Source organism: Labrus mixtus, chromosome 9, assembly GCF_963584025.1.
Source record: "Labrus mixtus chromosome 9, fLabMix1.1, whole genome shotgun sequence".
NCBI classification, from domain to species: domain Eukaryota; kingdom Metazoa; phylum Chordata; class Actinopteri; order Labriformes; family Labridae; genus Labrus; species Labrus mixtus.
The window spans coordinates 13,368,334-13,387,156 of record NC_083620.1 but is presented as its reverse complement, the minus strand read 5'-3'; the positions used below and the strand labels follow the sequence as shown (position 1 = coordinate 13,387,156).

The following is an 18,823-nucleotide window of genomic DNA, read 5'->3' as shown; positions in this document are numbered from 1 at the left end:
AGAGAGCCTACCGGGTTCATCCATCACTAGAGCTCAGAGAGGAACATGTTTCTCTTCTTGCTTCAGAGTGATGCAGCTATTGGTCCTTATGGGTGTAACCCCCTCTTTGTACCACACGTCCGTAAATGTGTGCGTACATTGGGAGAATGGAGTATTATAGGGTTATTATTTAGTATAATTCAGAGTTAACTGAAGTCGGTGATAATGGTCTGATCATGCAAATCAAGTTTTTTTTTTTTCCTCATTTAGAAAATAAATTATCGGCCGAACACTGAAAATGACTTCATTGTGATTTGACTCTGGGTGAACCTGAGGGAGCTGAAGGCGAAACGAATTGTGAGCTCACAACAAAGTATCAGTGAAGTCATTTTGTGCGGTTGATTGTTTTTTTTTTTTTTTATTGTACGATTGTATTCTCCTGCAACCGACCGACCGGCATCTGAGTACATATAGGTTAGCTGCTGCTACACGAGGAGTCCTCTCTGTCGTATCAAACGTGTTTCATGTTGCATGTCATGAAGTGAGCAGAGCTATTATCTGCTGCAACAAAAAAAAAAAAAATGCAACCAGAGGACAAAAGAAAATGAGGCCCGGGCAAGTTGAGTCCCTGCAGAGACTGCAGACTGTGTTCTCTGTAACGAAATCGTTTGCATGGTTTGCTCTACATGTTTTTAAAATAACGATTGAATTAACCTACGATGCATTAAAACGCGCTCGTCCAGCAAATGTAAACCACAAAGCTTCAGCAATGAACTATAAATCTACATTTTAATTCGATCAGGCTGTTTATAAGGCTTTTTTTTTTAAATTAGCCTATATGGCATTCGTTTACCTTTTATAACCAGCAGCAACTCCTGCGTAATATAGCCTGATAGCCTGCGTAAAATTATATTGAAATTAAAATGATTTGCCATATTAAAAGGTTACATTCATTTGATTGGACACTTTGCTATGATGCATAAGAAATGATTAGACCCACAGCGAGCTAAGTAAAGATACAGATAGCAAAGCTGTGTTGCGTTATTAATGACTTTTCTAATGTTGGTTTGATTGCCACATTTGGCTTGTGAGCACAACAGCAATGATCGAATTCCCTCTTTCAGGTTCACAACTCTCAACAGGTTTACCTTTCATATTAATGTATCTATTGCTGTGAAATTACAACCTGAAAAGTGTTTTTTAATCTAAGTATCCTTGTAATCGAATGTGATTATTTGGATCAATCCTTCCTTGTAATTCGTTAACTTCATTCAAGACTGCTGACTATGTAAAAGCCGACAGGCCTGTGTGATCCGCATAGCCCCGCATGCTGTGTTGCTGAAATGTGTTATGTCATCGCCCCCCTTCAGACCCTCTTCCATCGGAGGTGGATTTGATCGCACATAAAATGAAATCAGAAATCACAGATCACCGTTAACATCCGGCCTGCGTCTTTCCAGCAACAGAGGCACGTGGTGCCTTTGATTTGCCCGGTGATGGATGAGAGCCGGTGCAGAAGTGAAGGAGGCCCGTTGCAGGGGGTGGTGGTCCCGTCGGTGCGCCTGTCCCCGCATTTCAATCCCCAATTACCGGAATGTACCGTGACGCCCCAGCTCGAGACGACGGCGCGCGCCTAACCGGGTTAGAGGCGAATAGCAACAGCAGTCAGTGTGTTGTAGTAACATTCAACTCCTCCGTTTGTGTTGAGACACCAGATCAAAATCAGCTCGTTTTCTAAGGACAGGAAATAACTGATCAAAACGGTGTCAATATATTAAATATGACTACATTAAACCATTGTTTCTTTTTACATTTAGGCCACGCTGTAGGCCTATATTCGTTAAGGCTATAAGTCTGGACAAAGTGCACCAAGTGAACTGAAAGGCGTCTTTATGCATTAATTTAAAAAAAAAATAACCTTATGAAATAACTCCTACAAACATGCCCAGATTCAGCTGAATATTGAGAAAAGATACCCAAATTGTTTGCTATTTTGTGCTTTATTGGACATGTTAAATGTCATCATATTGCAACAATTTTTCATAAACAGTGTTATTAAACTGCAGCAAAGGTGCATAAAAGCTGCATATATCATCACTGGGACCTAAAAGCGCCTGTAGAGGAACCGCTGTGCCTATTTGGTTAAAAAAAAAATGTGACAGAATCAAAATGCAACATGGTCTAATGTAAGAAAATAATTGTCCAGCTCAAAGGCTGGTCATTAATAATAATGCATCATTTTGCACTCATCCAGTTGTAAATCCATTGGAACATCAGTCAAACCCGCTCTGAGCAGCCAGAACATGACGCAGAGCAGCTGCGCTGATTCTCATGCTGCGTACATCCCTCCACTGCAGCACCAGACCTGTATTACCCTAATGGATAGCGGCATGTTACTTAAAAAAGAAGCTTTTTAGGATAAAAAAAACAGGTCCCAGGAGACCACAGTACACACACGCTCACACTCACACACACACACGCACGCGCACGTACGCCACAGCTGGAGCGGCGAGGGATGGCCGCGCGCAGGAGAGCTTCTCCAAACACGCTAATTAGATCTCGAGCTCTGGCCCCGCGCTCTGAAAGCAGCCCAGCGGCGGGGCGCGCGGAGCTGTGGAAAGTTAATTGAATTAAATTCCCTCTAAACTAATTAGGCTGCAATCTGCCACGCGAGCTGTCCCTGAGCAAGGTTCGAATTAGGCGAAATGGATTTGTTCCTTTTCTTTAAAAGAAAGGAGGACAGACTGGTGTGTTTTCGGTGGGCTTCTTTATGCGTCTTTTATGCAAATTCTCCCAGGGGACTTTCACGTGACTGCCTTGTGGGTAACCGGACAGCATTCGGTGTGTCCCCCCCCCACTCCCTCAAACACACACACACACACACACACACACACACACACACACACACACACACACACACACACACACACACACACACACACACACACACACACACACACATACACAGAGAAACACCACCGGTCCATCCCCAAATCCGCCTCAAGATAACACAAGAGCCACAAATAACAGGGCAGGTTGTTGTTATTGTTCTTCTTCCCAGCTGCATGAACGAGGAGCATCTTTAAGTGAGAGCAGAGAGGAGCACTGAGAAAGGTAATGGAGGTGAAATCGATCGCTTTCCTGGGGGAACACAATGAGGAAAGAAATGGAGGGAGGGATGAGTGGAGTGCGGAGGGACACGGATGAAAATCCCCCGTTAAGAGCAGGGACAGATATGATAATGCGAGAGCCGCTAGTAGTCGTTCATCATTCAGCACCTCCACCTGGCTGCTGCTGCTGCTGCTGCTGCTGCACCTCTCTGAACTGCTCAATGGACTGTAGTGCACAGAAATCAAACACATTACGACAGCATTCATAGGCAGCAGATCTCTCATATAGATAAAATATGTGCAAGTTTTATCATCTTAACTTGGTTCAACACGGTGTGGTGTCAGTTTTATCAGTTACCAGTATGGCTGATTAACTCTGCAAAGTAGGCAAGTGCCTTGAAGCTTAGGAAGGCTTTATTGTGAGATGTTTTTCACTATTATTTTTAGGATATTTCCTTTACTTTATTAGACAGCTTAACAGAGACGAGACAACAAAAAAGGGGAGAGAGATGGGGAGTGAACACACTCAACAGAGGTTCTCAGTCTAGAAAAAAAAATCAAGGCTGCTGTGTAGGGTGGGACAACATTTTTGATACAGCGAAATATCAGAAACATATCGGTTAATTATTATCGAGGGATATTGTTGGACATTGGTGAAAAAAAAAGTGGAAATGTGAAGCATTGTGAACCAAAGCTGCATAAATATATTCATGCTGCACTTTTCCTTTTTTAGGGACAATTCAAATGTTTCAGTAAGTCAGATATCATGATGTAGGCCTATCATTTTATGATTGTCTTGCATCAATCATCCCGTAATAGCGGTATCCTGATGTAATCGTCTACCTGGGCCACCCATTACATATCGTATTGTGAGTTACAGTACCAGGCCATTCCCACCCCTAGTGCTGTCAGTGGCTTGAACCCTTAAACGGCCAGGGGCCCCCGCCATAGCTTGGTCCAAAACAGTTTCTTCTCACATCAATTTCAAGTTCAATATTATTGTAGGACACACAGTTGGCATTGTGCAAATACAGTTAACATTCCTAATCAAAATACCACAAGGTAACACGAGTGAAATATGTTTAATTTATCCCTTCTTTCTGGTCTTCTTCTTCTATGTTCAACCTTCTTCCTCTCTTTATCAATCCTCTGTTTTTCTCCCTCTTGCATCGTGACCTCGCCTCCTTTTTGTCCACCAGCAGCAGAAGGCGAAGTGAAGCACCAGGACAAGAGGAGAGAGAGAGACAGACAGACAGACAGACAGATGGACAGGAGAGTAAGAGGTAAGGACTGAGAGAAAGGTGGAGGAGAGGGAAAGAAGAGGAGCATGAGGTGGAGGTAGGGAGGGGGTGAGGGAAATGTAGTGAGATAGAGTGAGAGGGAGGTTAGGACGATGCGGGGCCAGGTTTCTGTTTCTCCATAATCTAATCAGAGAAATGGCAGCAGTCAGAAATAGCCTGACGGACAGACTAAGAGCCTCTTCTCTTTCTCCTCCTCCTCTCATTCTCGTCTTCCTCCTCGGGGAGGGTAAATGGATACACACGTGTGCGTGCACACAACACACACACACACACACACACACACCCGCCAGCTTGACTTCCTAAACCCATAAAGCGTAGATGTGTTTGAGGGTTAGAGGAGATGGGAAAAGCCTTGAGGTATCATAACTGAACCTGATCTACTGTCCAGATGCAGCCACTTCAAGAATCCCACTTTAAAAAAAAAAAAAAAATCTCCTCACATTTGTTTCCTTTTTTTCTGTGGGCGTGTCAAGACTTAACCACATGCAGAAGACATGTCAGACACTTTGTCTACAATGAAAGCTATGAAACACAGCAGAGTGAGCGGAGACCCATGGGTAGATAGCAGACAAACATGGTAGGAGATGGTAGGAATAGTTGAACAAATCAACTGCAGGATGCACAAAATATAAAGGGCTGTTCTGCTGCGGCTCGCTGATGATGTGCACGACCGTAAAGGCCACTAAACTTTATTGATTTCCATGATTAAAACTATAAAAGTCCTAAAGGATATTGGGAATTCATGAAAGAGGAGGTTTCCAGCAGGTCTTTTTAATAGTTGTCTGAGCTTTGAGACCACAGACATGTAACTGAGGAAATCATTATTTGATTAAATTAGGACAGCAAGTAAGGTTTTTTTTATTATTATTATCAGAGATTAATCTGTTATCTTTTCATTTATATAATATATGAAAGAGTATTAAAAAGTGTCACAATGCAAGAGCCCAGAATGACCCAATGGAAAACAAGATTTTTGATTTACTCTGATACAAAAAAAAAGATGAATGCAGCAAATTCTTAGGAGCAGCAACACTGAAATTTTAGGCTTTTTTTTAAAGTAAGAATTGATGATTAATTTGTTAACAAAGTGTCTATTAATCAGCCAACTTTTAATTCCTGATGTTCAGAAAAAAGCCTCCTGTGTGATCATGTAAAACTGCTACAACAGGGAAAGATGTGGAAACTGTGCAGTGACACGTTCTTTCTAAAACAGCTGTAAAAAGGAGTTCAACAGACTGTATGTGTGTGACTGTGAGCTGTTGTTGTTGGGGGGTCCAGACAGAGCACAGTAAGAGTGAAATGTGTCTTTTTCTACTGCATGCTAATCCCCTCCCCATAGGGAAGTCATTCCTGCTGTGTGTGTGTTGTGTGATATCCTTTACATTTCTGTGGCATTTAGTGCGCTGCATTCCCTTCTGACGTCTGACACAGACCCCCACACGGAGCAGAATTCCAAGGAAATTCCTCTGACATGTTGCTTTACATGGTGGACAAGCGTTATTGTTGCAGAATTCCCACCCAGGGACTTGTCTCTCTCTTTAACCCTCACACACACACACACACACACACACACACACCCATCCATCCATCAGGAGTGTCAGTGAAACACAAACAGCACAAAAAACAGGAATTCCCTTTTTTGTTGTGACGACTTTATTTACAGGGTGGAGGTTGGGATACAAGAATGAAAAATGTCGCTCGATTACCGTTTGCTTCTCGCCAACATGCTCTTAAAACATTTATGAAAAAACACTTTGAATATTATTTCTTCATGACTCTAAATTTCTCTAAACGTCTGACGGACTAGCCTGCAAAGCACCAGAGCACGGCGTCATGACGGACGAGGATTCTTCACATTAACATGTATCAACAGACACAATTTACATGGCAGTTATATTACCCATCATTCAATGGGCTTGCTATGCATTTCTGCTTGGTGTTTTATTCTCGACTTCCAATGAAATGAAGAAGCAGGTTGTGTTTACAGGCATTTCTCAGTGAAGGTCTGCTGGTAAGGAAATGTGCATTTAAGTGAACACAACAACAATCTGAGGACAACTGTCTTTGGTCGTTCATACTTCCCTGTTCTTTCACAGAACATGGACAGATACTGGTACAACATGTCATTTTTCTAAATGAAACTTAACATTCAAGAGATTTAAGTGTTTCTGCTAGTTCATATTCTACTATAAACATCTACTTTTTTCTAAGACATTCTCTTCCAGATCACAGAACTCTTGCCATCGCCTTTATCTTCCATATATTTCTTTTAAATAAATATTTTGGCTTTTCTTTTAGTGCTCTACACAATACAGTGGACGATACATATGTCACAGCTAAGCTCAACCACTACAAACATGCAGTAGCAAATATTTGTTTTCAGCTGATATGATGACTCAACACACTGATGAAAACATGTTTAATGTTGATGTTGTCGAGGCCTCGATGCTACACTGACAATCTCTCGTGACATGTTCCTCCTCCTGATATCAAGTCCCAACTGATATGAACATCCATTGATGCATAAACGTAAAAGGTCCAGCTGTAGGTGAACTAAATTGACTGAATACAGCACCGTGTTGGCAGAAAGTGTGCTGCAAAGTTGGCTGTTGTAACTTGTTGAGTTAACTGAAACAAAGAGGCAGTGATGTGTTATCAGAGGTACTTTTATTGGTAATAAGAACCAAAAACTATCCATCCTCCTGACACTGGATGATGATGATGATGATGATGATGATGATGGTGGTGGTATGGTGTGGTTGTTCATATGGGCATAAATATCGGTGTACTTCCTGTGTTCTTGTGTGTGTGTGTTAGTGTTCAGGACTGAGCGGTGGGCGAATGTCCAGCAATCTCGAAGAGCTATCCTCTCCTAGTACCTCGAGGCGCAGACTGGGCGCACTCCGCTCCTCTTCATCCTCTGACTGGACAGACAGACGCAGGGTGCAGCCTTTGGGTAGAAGCTCCTGCTCGTACGCTGCAGCTAACTGGTTGACGACTCGTCGCTCGACCTGAGGGATCCGCGGTGAGGTTAGTGGTACAGCAGAATGAAGAACATAACACTGCATGTTAGCATCCAGACATAAACTAACTATTCATCACTGCTTTCTACGTCTCTTCTTCTTGAGTTTGGTTGTTTTATTCCTAAAACAGCATCTAAGGCCCCGTGTCCACCTAGCGTCTTTTTTTTTTTAAGAGCACCAGCGTCTTTTTTTTCAATTGTTTTCAATGAGTAGAGAACGTTCACAGCAGCAGGCGGCTGTCCGGAGAAAAAGCACAACTTTTCCCTCAACCTGAGGGATCTGTGCCCAACGTCTTTTTTTCCGAGCACTTCGCCTTTTTTGTGTGGCCGCTCGGAGTCTCTCAAGTTGAAATTGTTCTACTTTTCATAAAGGCTCTGTTGATGTAACCGCCGCTCTTTTTCAAATGGAGGATATTCCCTGTGGATTTGCTGCCTACGGATGGTGTCTTGTACCCACATCCTGGGTCATTTTCTGCGTGTCTGATCATATATGATCTACAATAAAAAAATAAAACATGTGGTAAAAAGCGAAAGAGCAGTGTCGGTCATATAGCCACAGTTGTCATAGAGACAGGACAGACGTGCAGTGCTTTTCTTCTCAGAGCACAACCAAAAAACTGCTGGGTGGACACGGGGCCACAGGTGATATTGGACAACTCTGATAACAAAAATCAGTCTTTGTATTGAGAGTGTCCCTGATAACGTATCGTATGTTTGTAGGCTGAAAGAATATTTGACATCTCACAAATGAACATCAACATTGTCAGACTCATTATGGATTAATCTGCTTTCAGTTTTTCCTCTTTTTTACTGTTTGTGTAAGAAAGTGAATAACTCTCATCACACCTGACCAAAACATCTTATTGATGAGATTTAGGGATGTTATTTTTTTATTCTTATACGGTACACCAAACCACAGTTATAGCATGTTCTTAAACTTTAAGTACTCAATCCATGTATTCAGATTTAGAGGTCCATTCATCATATTCTACACATCTGATAAAAATCTTGTTTTGAAGACTTACTGTGGAAAATGTGGAAAACGTTGTTATGGCTAGGTATCATGTATTACAACATGAAATCAAGTCCCAGATTGTTTTGAATTTGTTGTCAAAAACGTTCAAGTTGTTACCTCATGTTTGATGGATCGTGCTCCGTAGTGCATGTTATACCCGCCCGCCAACAGGTCCAAAACTGGGCGATCCCACTGAAGAGTGATGTCATGGCGCTGCTTAGCCTAATGGCAGGATAGGACGGAAATACAAAGCGAGTTGATGTTAAAAAGGGACGCCAGTGAGAGCAGTCTCATAAACAGTCAAACCTCAAAGGGGACGATGAAGAGGAGTAATGAGATTGTTAGAAAGAGACAAATGCTGAGGCAGTGAGGAGAGACTGTCATGCAGCATGTCTGACAGTGCTAATCAACAGGCCCTTAATGCGTTTTAATCAAACACAAGTCAATAGCAGCACTCTGAGCTGCTCATTTAGCTGCTGATGTTAACACTCCATTCAATAAATACAATGTCATGCTTCACTCCAGAGAAATAAACACAAATATTACAGCAGTATTGATACCACATTAAAAGGCAATGATGAGAGCACTTAGCATTTCATTATCTAATACGGATCACAGTTTTCATGAGACACACCTTTAAATAACTTATACCGAGAAATAAATACACGATAAAACACAGACGCACAATGCACAGAGGGAGAGTCATGAGTCAGGTCCCTACGAGTCGCCTGCAGGCTGTCCAGACAGCAGCTGGAATATTAATAATTAAGTATTGATGAAGGCTCCACATGTTAAACACTTTAATCACATTACAGTGAGTAGTAGTGGCACATCATATCGATCTGTGATAGTTCCTGCACAGCTCGGCGGCTGCAGGACTCAGTGGGCAGGGCCTCCCTCTCCCTCCAGGACACCCATGTTATAAATGTAGGGTGCTTTAAAGGACGGAAACTTATTCGCAGAGAAAGGCCTTTAAAACGAGCCTGTTAGAGCTAGGTCTCAAGTATAGAGATGATATAATGCAGGTTAAGGTTAGTTTTATCGATTATATTTTGAATAGAGTGCAACCAGGTTTGATACATTTTTACAAACTGCAGTTAACAGGAACAATTTTTAATTCATGTATGTCATCTGTTTTTGTCAAATAGATAGATATTTGGAATGTTATCGCCTGTGCTCACTGTGTGTTTTTACCTTTTTAGCCCAGAAGCTGAGCTCTTTGCCGACCAGCTGCAGCAGCTCTGAGTGACAGAACGGCAAGAAGTACACGATCTCATTTATCCGCCCGAGAAACTCGTCCCTCCGGAACTGAGCCTGGGAGAGGGAGAAAATAATAAACAATGACAACAAAGCAAAAACTTAAAACTGCAACATTTACCTTAAATCACATATTAAAAACAAAGTGGATTATAATCTGTGTGATTTTTTATTTGGCTCGTGTTAGTGTTGTAACCTTCATGTTACCTTCAGGATTGGTCGAATCACAGATTCTTTAAACTGCCGAGAGATTTTGATGTCATCACTTTTCTGTACGTCCTCTGGGGGAGAGAAAGAAAAAAAAAAGCATTGATTTAACTTATGATGCTTTTTACCTAACTTTTCTGTTTTTGATTGCTCTGTTTGTCTTCACAGTGTGGCACCAAATCCAGAAAGTCCTGACAGCAAATCAACACAAACTGACCAATCATTTCACAATACATCACATGAAACAGAACACAATGTGTCCGAGTGGTTTTAATTGGTTCCCACTTTAGACACCACCACTGACACTTGGGACCATTACCTGAAATTTTGACTTTCATTCACAACTTCAGATTCTAATTTTAAATGTTTGTTGGAGTACATCCAAGTATTGAGTTTGTGTTTTGAAATATGTAAATGTTTGTGTGCTTCTCTCACGCAGGGTGTCGGCCAGCTTTCTGCGGCTGACCTGCTCGGCCTCCTGGCGAAGCTGCAGAGCATGCTCGGCGATTTCGTCGCTTGCAACATTAGAAGTCATGATGAAGATGGCGTCTTTACACTCAATGGTCTTCCCCTTACCATCTGTGAGGCGACCCTGAGAGAGAAGCAGCAGGAATGACAGAGGTCAGTTCATTACTGAACTTTTCTCCCCTCAGTATTTTATGGATGTAATACTCACCTCATCAAAGAGCTGCAGCATGATGGTAAGAACATCCGGGTGGGCCTTGTCTACTTCATCAAACAGGACTACAGCGTTGGGACACGCCTTCAACAGTTTGGTCAGCTGACCCCCTTCCTCATGTCCCACGTACCCCGGAGGAGAACCGATAAATTTTGCCACCTGAAAGACAAAGAGAGGGCACGATTGATCCAACAGTTATATCATATATCTTCAACTACCAAGCTTTCTGTTGCTACAGACTTTGCAACAATAAAAAAAAAAAAAAAAACTGAAAAAAAAAAAAAAAAAACCTAAAGTGAAATGATTGGATTTGATTGAAACTGCTGTTACTTAACTCTGTGTGAACTCTGAACTAACTTGATTTAAAGTATGAATCACAAGGCTTCACTAAGAGGAACAAAACAACATTCATTTGAGTTTATGCAGCATTATGAGGAGATGAACACAATGCATCCAATAAGTCATCTGAGCACAGTAACAGACACTGGAGAATGAACCTCTGTGACACAGACATACTCAACACAATATGTGTGATTCAGATGTTAGAAAAGAAAAAAAAAAACTTTGCCCCCCTCCCCCTTAAACTTCACACGGGAGTATTTGGAGAAGATCAAAAGCTTCTTACCTCGTGTTTTTCCTGGAACTCCGACATGTCCATACGAATAAAACCCTGAAATCACATTCTGTATTTAACCATATATCCCCCAGGAGAGACACAAACTAACACTGCATCAGTGTGTATTGTTGTACTGGACATGCTATTGATAGTTACCACGGAAACCAGCACAAATTGAATTCTCTTTCATTTCTTTGAGCCTGAAGATTAAATGTTTGTGTTTCATATATCTATGAGAGGACCTGTTTTTCATCTATTGACAGAACATGTATAGTGTGTGTGTGTGTGTGTGTGTGTGTGTGTGTGTGTGTGTGTGTGTGTGTGTGTGTGTGTATTAACGAGTGTGTTATTGTAACGTGTGTGTTTTGTGATTGGACATATCAAACCTTTTTGACGTCTTTGTGCATGTAGCGAGCCACCTGTTTGGCCAACTCTGTCTTTCCTGTGAAAACAGAGAAGTCATGTCATTTTTTTGTTAAGAAAAACAAAAAAAAAACACACCAGTGTGCAGAGATTTCAGGAACTCAAAGACTATTTCCCTCTCTCCTCTCTAAAGCTATTAATCATCTCCTCCTCTCCACAAGCACACATTGTCTTTGTCAGTAAAATATTCTGCATAGAAATGCTCATATATGATATTGATGCCTTGTGTTTGGTATGCATATGGGTGTGTTGAATAGACTGTGTGTGTCTTGTTGCTGTGTTTAATATTGATGTCTTATGGCCACTGTTTGTCGCTGAAGGCAACAGAGAATATGAACACCGTCTCTCCTCCATCTATCTCTCTGGCCTGTCATTTCACATTCTCCCTTCTTTTTTAGCCATCCATCCGACCCGTAATATCCTGCTGTCTCCCTCTTTTTTTTCCTCCACTCCTTCTCTAACTCACACACACAACACACACACACACACACACACACACACACACACACACACACACACACTTCTGCTTCTTTATCCTGTTCAAGTTTATTTCAGCTTTTCTCAAAAACTACAGATGTCCCCTCAAGTTTCTGTAAATAATGAATAAAAAACATAGCTTAAAACGTACATCTTCCTTCAAAGCACAGCCCAAAAAAAAACCATTTTCTATCTCTCTGTAGCGTCTGACAGGAGGAGTGTCAGTCTGTTGTAGCAGAAAGGTCCAGACCGAGTTTAGACAGTTATAATTCATCCTCAGTGTCCCTTGTAGATTGTATAAACTTAAAATGCTGTCTGACGTTGTTTTAGTGTTTCTCTGAATTTCCTTCCCTCTCAGTGCTCTGTGTTTCATAAAAGAATTAGCTATTTTTTAAATTTCATAAAACAACTGCTGGTCAACTCAAAATGTCTTGATTGCATTTTAATATAAAAGAACACGGGCAAAAATAAGGCACTAGAATACAAGACATTACTGGCATTGTCACAGGCACGCCCCATTGTTTCAGGAAGCTGCTATTCTTGTTACGGAGTATCAGTCATCAGGACTGTGTCTGTATGACAGCTAACTTCAACACCAGTGCTGAACATTAAGTGAATAAAACATCTTCCTTTTTTTTTAGCACTATGTGGATCTGCCCAAGATATCTATTTGCTTTCCTCATTCATCTGCAGCAGCTCAGAGACGCCTTCCCTTTCCACAAAATAAACAGCTGCATGTTTCCAGTCAACATTTTGGTTATAACTTAGCTAATCTTCTCTGTTCTGGTGGCACATCTAGTAAATGAGGATATCAGAAATCGCTTATCTGTTTATTTTTTTTTCTTTCTAATTATGCTTACAGTACGAGTGGTTTATCGCTGCACTTGTTAGATGTTTTATGCAGCAGTGCAAGAATACTGTTTACTATAATACTTAAGTTGGCTTCACATGCTGAATGCTTATCGTTGTCTATACGCAGCTTTCTCTAGAAGTGTTTTAAAAAAAGCACATAAGTATCAGTTTTGCTGACTCAACTCTACAAAAATTACCTCCAGATTTGTTTTTTTTTTTCTCAGGTTGGAAATCGTTCGATTAACTTTATTATCGCAAAAAAAGTTGATTGACAAACAAGAGAGCCAATCAGAAGCTTTGAGAGGTGGACTTTGATTTTGATATTTTTGGACTTTTTTATTGGACAGACAGCACAGTGGATAGAGTTGGAAATCAGGGACAGAGTGAGAGGGGAATGACATGCAGGAAAGGAGCCACAGGTAAGATTTGAACCCGGGCCGCCCGCTTTGAGGATTATGGCATCTGTACACTCTAACAAGACGGCCAACAGCACCCCAATTTTGTGACTTTTTAACGTGTTCCTGAGAATGTTTGTCATCACCGTTATATAAATGAAAAACATTGTGTAACTACCAAACTTCTCTTTCATATTAATGAGAGTACTAACATCAGCTAAGAATTTAGCTAAGAACTTAACTACCCGGCAAACTAGCCAGAGCAACCTTTTTTTCTCATTTAGTCTGAATTTAATCTAGTTCATGTAATTTAACCATTTTATTCTGAAATCATTTTAAAGGAAGTCTAAACTCTGATCTATCCCCCTCAGCTGAATACTGAAAGGAGTTTCACCAACTTGTGTTTACTTGTGACAGTGTGACGCATGCTTTTGTGGTCTTGTGTATTCGGACTCTTTTGAACTCAGCAGACTGGCAGGAGGAAAGTTCACTCCACGCTCATTCACCAAACTTCAGAAACTTCACTTACTCAAGTGCTCTGTTTATTTTGGCAGCGGCTTTTGGGACACTGTGGAGATCTGTTTTTTTTTTTTTTTAAACTATCAGTTAATGAGATCAAACTAGAGAGGAAGTGTGGGGTGTTAAAGATGCGGGAGTGATTTACCGATTCCTGATGAGCCGAGGAAGAGGAACACAAGAGGATGCTCTTCATCGTACCAACCATTCTCCTTCCTCCTAATGGCTAGAAGGGGAAAAAAAGAAAAGGATTAGTATTGTGGTCATTTGCATTTGTTGACTTTGCTTTTGCTGTAATTATTCTAAGTCTCGGCTGAACCGAGGTGACCTGAGGGCGGAGGGTATCCCAGAAACTATGATAAAAGAGCGAGAGAGCAGAGATGAGAAAGGGGTCAGAGACATTTGGAGTGAAAAAAAAAAGAAAAAGCAGAGAGAAAACAGAGCAAGAGAGCAAGATGAGAGACCTCCAGAAAGCTACCCACGACGCCTCTCTTCCCCCCTCAGTCAGTGGGGCCATTAGCCGGCGGTAATTGTGTTAGCCTCCCTGGCGCGGCCATGGCAAAATCAGTTTAGCATGGATCGCAGCCTCGCACACACACAGACAAACACGCTTGCTTAAAGAAGAGTGCCTACCCAGCCCTGCCATCACCCCAGCAACCACACTCACACATACACAAAGACAAGATGATGAGGTGGGCCGAAGGGGAGGAAAGAGTGTATTTGGCAGTGGTTTTCAGGAGCAGACACAAACTCATCCATACCTGAAACTGCTGAGAGGCCAGAGCCAAAACCAGAGCTCTCGAATCAATATGCAGGTATAGGAAGTGGATGTGTTTATCCTGATTGTGATATTCATGGAAGTTAAGTGTTTAAATGTTGGACGAAGCTGACACAGAAATGACCACAATTTCCTGTTTAAGCCCTGCGTCCACCTCAGGACTTCTTAAATACAAGTGATGCTGGCAGACACGGTGCTGCAGAGCGGTTACACCTTAACCACTGAGACGAGGTGTGATCAGTTTTACATCCTGCACGCTGCAGCCTCCTTCCTGATTGTAAATACTAGAAATACAAAATATTTCAATGCTGATACAAGTAAAGCCTAATGGGAAGTCAAATTATTAATGTCGTATGGAGACTTTCTTTAGACGAGTTTGCAATTTGTAGTTACAATTTTGGGCCATGGATCCTGCATGCATTTTCAATAAGGGCTGCAAGTAAATCACATTTTTACAATCAATGGGATATGAACGTGTTCAATAAACACAGTGACAAAAACTGCCTGAATTGCATTAATAATACAAACTTATTCATGTACATGTGCCATCAATTCATACATTTGATGTATCAGGTAGAGCTTTGGGTACATGAGCCAAACATTCCTCCCATTGGTGAATCAGCTACCCTCAGATACGTTGATGTCGATGACTTTTCCGCTGTGAGGATAGCCAGCAGCCTGACAGCAGAGGAAGGAGCAAAGGGCAACAAAAATGTGATTGTCAAAGACTTTGGGGTGAAGACTAGCAGACCTTCAGCTGTTAGAAATTATTATTTTTAATTATTTAGGAGAAATGAAAAATGCAAGTACTGTTGAACACATGCCAAACAGTAAAAGGACCTAAATACTCTATGGTATTTGTATTAAACACTCATTTGTGCCCACCTTGATCAAAGGCTGTATGGGTTGTGCTATGGTATCATGATGTTCTTTGTCTGTTGTGTGTAATGTGCAATATGTGTTGTTTGTGGATTATATACGTGTATCCCTGTTAAATGTGAGTTGTTGTTTGTTTCTATTTTTTTATGATTCTACTGTAGAGGCAGCTTCATGTGGGCAGCACAGGAGTCTGAGGCCAATTTCCCAGAGGGGACACATGAGTGTATCGTATAGCTTATAGTCACACTTTTATAGAGGTTTATTTGACATATGTCATATCATCATCATTTTGAACAATGCCAGAACACAAACCTTATAAAAACTTGCTTTAAAAAACATTCGATTTATCTTTTATTCTTCTAGAGTTTCCATTGTCCCTAAATTCCTAAGTTCTAAGTATATATGTCTATATATGACTAACTGATAAAAGTAGGAGATGTCTATTTCTTCTCATGTTATCAACCACAACCAGAAAAAAATAGAAAGTCGAAACTATTTCTCGAGCATTCAAATGTGTCCAGTAGATGATAAAGTGTCTTGGTTTGTGTCTGTGTGTTGTTGTGAGGCTAAAATACTTTACAGACATTAGGCGTGAGTGTTAAACCAGCTTCTAATAGCTGATAATCATAGAGAACAGACTTTTGGCAGGATGAGAGCGGGAGATGCAGAATGAAGGAGGTGGAGAGATGGAGAGATGAGGGGAGCAGCGGCAGGAGGAGCACTGATAAGGAGAGGAGAGAGAGGGAGTAAGGAAGTGAGATAAAGAGGGGAAAGAGAGGGGAGTGATGGAGATAAGGAGACAGAGGAGGTAGAGAAACAAACCGGTGTGTCAGAGATGGACAGGCAGATGAATAGTGACAAGAGGGGCTCCAAAGCTCCGTCTGCTTTATCAACGGCTGTGTGAATGACAGCGTAACCTTCTGTGTGTGTGTGTGTGTGTGTGTGTGTGTGTGTGTGTGTGTGTTTGTGTTTTAGCTGATTGAGAGCGACTTTGACAGAAGGGCACATTGACATTTCTCAGAGGACCCTGACAACAACAAGGAAAGGAAAGAGACACAAAAGAAATGAAAGCTTGCGCTCTCTCTCTCTCTCTCTCTCTCTCTCTCACACACACACACACACACACACACACACTAACTCTCACACACACTCACAGGGAGCAGTGTGTACTGGGCAGGTCTGGTTGGCTCTAACATGATTACAGAGGGATGATTCTCTTCAATAACTCTTAGCCCTGAGAGCTAAACCTGGATCAATCTAACCTCCTTCCTGTGTGTGTGTGTGTGTGTGTGTGTGTGTGTGTGTGTGTGTGTGTGTGTGTGTGTGTGTGTGTGTGTGTGTATCTTGCTGCAGGCCAGCTGTTCTTCACATGGAGTTCAGGTGAAAACAGTCATTTTGGAGACATGACAGCACACAAAAAAATTAAAACAAAAAACTTTTTAAAGTTATTTTCTAAACTTCTGATCTGCAACACGTTCAGGACATCCATCCTTTTCTGCACTGACATCATGCAGCACAGACACTGAATTAAGGGCGGATTAATCAGCTGATTTATCTGCCTTTCAAGTAATTAGTCAAGAAAAAAAAAATCAATGTCCTGCTACTTAAAATATAATTAGTTCAAATTTCTCTGATTTTTACCACTCAAAGCTGAAGATCTTTGTTGTTCAGAAAGTTTGTCTTTAAATAAAACAGATTTCAAGACCACAACTTGAGTTCTTATTTCATTTTTTCATAGTCATTTTCATGATTTTCATTAGGAAGGGGAAACAGAGAGTAAGAGATGATTTTTGCAAACCTTAAACATGTATAAGTGGGATTTTCCCATGGTGGGTTATTGTCTTTTAATTTGTTTGTGATTGTGTTTGGCCAGGTCGGTCGAGTAGGAAAAAAGAGAGAGAGGAAAACGAACAAACACAAAACAGATCATTTTGTACTGTTGTGCTTTGGCAAAAATATTCCTTAACCTTTCATGCCAATAAAAAGTCGAGAGATTATTGCTTGTGAAAATCAATGACAATACTGATATCAATTTAAAACAAAAACTATCTGATTGCAGATAGTGACATTTCTTTATGTCTTCTTTGTGATTTATTTGTTTTAAATGAGCTATGAGATATTTGATGTATCTAAATTGTTGTTAGTAGTCTCTCCTCTTGAATTGTCTATGGAACATGTCTTTAAACTGCATGTCACCGATCTTTCCCAGAGTTGGTGTAAGACTTCCACCCTGCCGACATTTTCTTTCACATTTGACTCTAAAAACAAATCAGACTTTGTCCAACAGGTGACTTCTCTTGCCCAATATAAACCCTCTTCTCTGAGCCAGCAGTGATCTGAAATAACTTGACAGCATTTAAATTGATGCAACACAACAGATACACATCAGTTACTGACATTGGTGCATGCCATATTATTTACTGAAGGGCCGATGTTTGTCAACAGGGCCAACATCATCTGATACAGATGTTTAACTGTTACATTGGTGCATCTCTAAAAGCTTCTGAAATAAACTGAACTGAATGGAGAATGTGTTTTAACACCCGGCAAAAGGATGTCTGGCTATCATCAAACTGGGAACGATGCAGTCATGTCTTGCTATTTCCACAATAAAAACAAATATTTTCTGACATTTAACAGACTGATAATAATATAAAAAATGAACACACTAGTCCGGAAAAGTAATGAGGGGTTTCAATCCTAGCTTTTTTTTTTAGTTATTCCAGTAAAAACATGTGATTGTATGCGCAGCTCCTTTTGTGACATAATCTGGTCCCGCCCTCCTCTCTCCTTATCTCTACATCCCTTTCTCATTTGTTGTCTTCTTATCTGCATGTTCCTCTTTCTCTCCTGGTCCATCTCTACATCTCTGACTTCCTGCTCCCTTCACCTTTTATTAGAAAAAAATACCCAATAAACCAAACAAATTGTGAATGTCTAATGTGTGCTTTTGTAAATATTTAGTCTGACTTCTTCTTGGCCTCTTTTACAACAACTCACATGCTCTCTCTCTCTCTCTCTGTGTGTGTGTGTGTGTGTGTGTGATATATTCACTGTAATACTTCTAAGAGATCAATAGGCTGTTCCTTTATCACTTTGCTGATGTCTTCTATGGCTTTCAGGACAATTTGCCATGATAACAACAATCATTCATCACCCCCTCCAAAGACAACAAGTCCCATGTTTCCCTTGTTCTTCTTTCACTCACAGCAAACCCATACAGACACTTTCAACCACCCTTTAAGAAGTACATATGTTTGTATTTTAGCTTGCAATCATATATTTGGTAATTGCCAATAATGTAGTTATGTTTTTTT

The 18,823-nt window shown here is 40.9% G+C and overlaps 1 protein-coding gene across 1 annotated transcript in view; it reads right to left on the bottom strand.

Moving 5' to 3' along the window:
* Window positions 1–6,679: 6,679 nt before the first annotated feature.
* Window positions 6,680–18,823, bottom strand: part of clpb (ClpB family mitochondrial disaggregase) — a 32,880-nt gene continuing 20,736 nt past the window's right edge. Inside the window, exons 8-16 of the mRNA XM_061046353.1 lie at window positions 13,998–14,075; window positions 11,573–11,628; window positions 11,196–11,240; window positions 10,568–10,729; window positions 10,327–10,483; window positions 9,892–9,965; window positions 9,622–9,741; window positions 8,545–8,649; window positions 6,680–7,401 (exon numbers count right to left, since the gene is read on the bottom strand). Of these exons, the coding sequence (XP_060902336.1) occupies window positions 7,204–7,401; window positions 8,545–8,649; window positions 9,622–9,741; window positions 9,892–9,965; window positions 10,327–10,483; window positions 10,568–10,729; window positions 11,196–11,240; window positions 11,573–11,628; window positions 13,998–14,075 (995 nt within the window). The 3' untranslated portion in view covers window positions 6,680–7,203. The remainder of the gene's footprint in view (window positions 7,402–8,544; window positions 8,650–9,621; window positions 9,742–9,891; window positions 9,966–10,326; window positions 10,484–10,567; window positions 10,730–11,195; window positions 11,241–11,572; window positions 11,629–13,997; window positions 14,076–18,823) is intronic.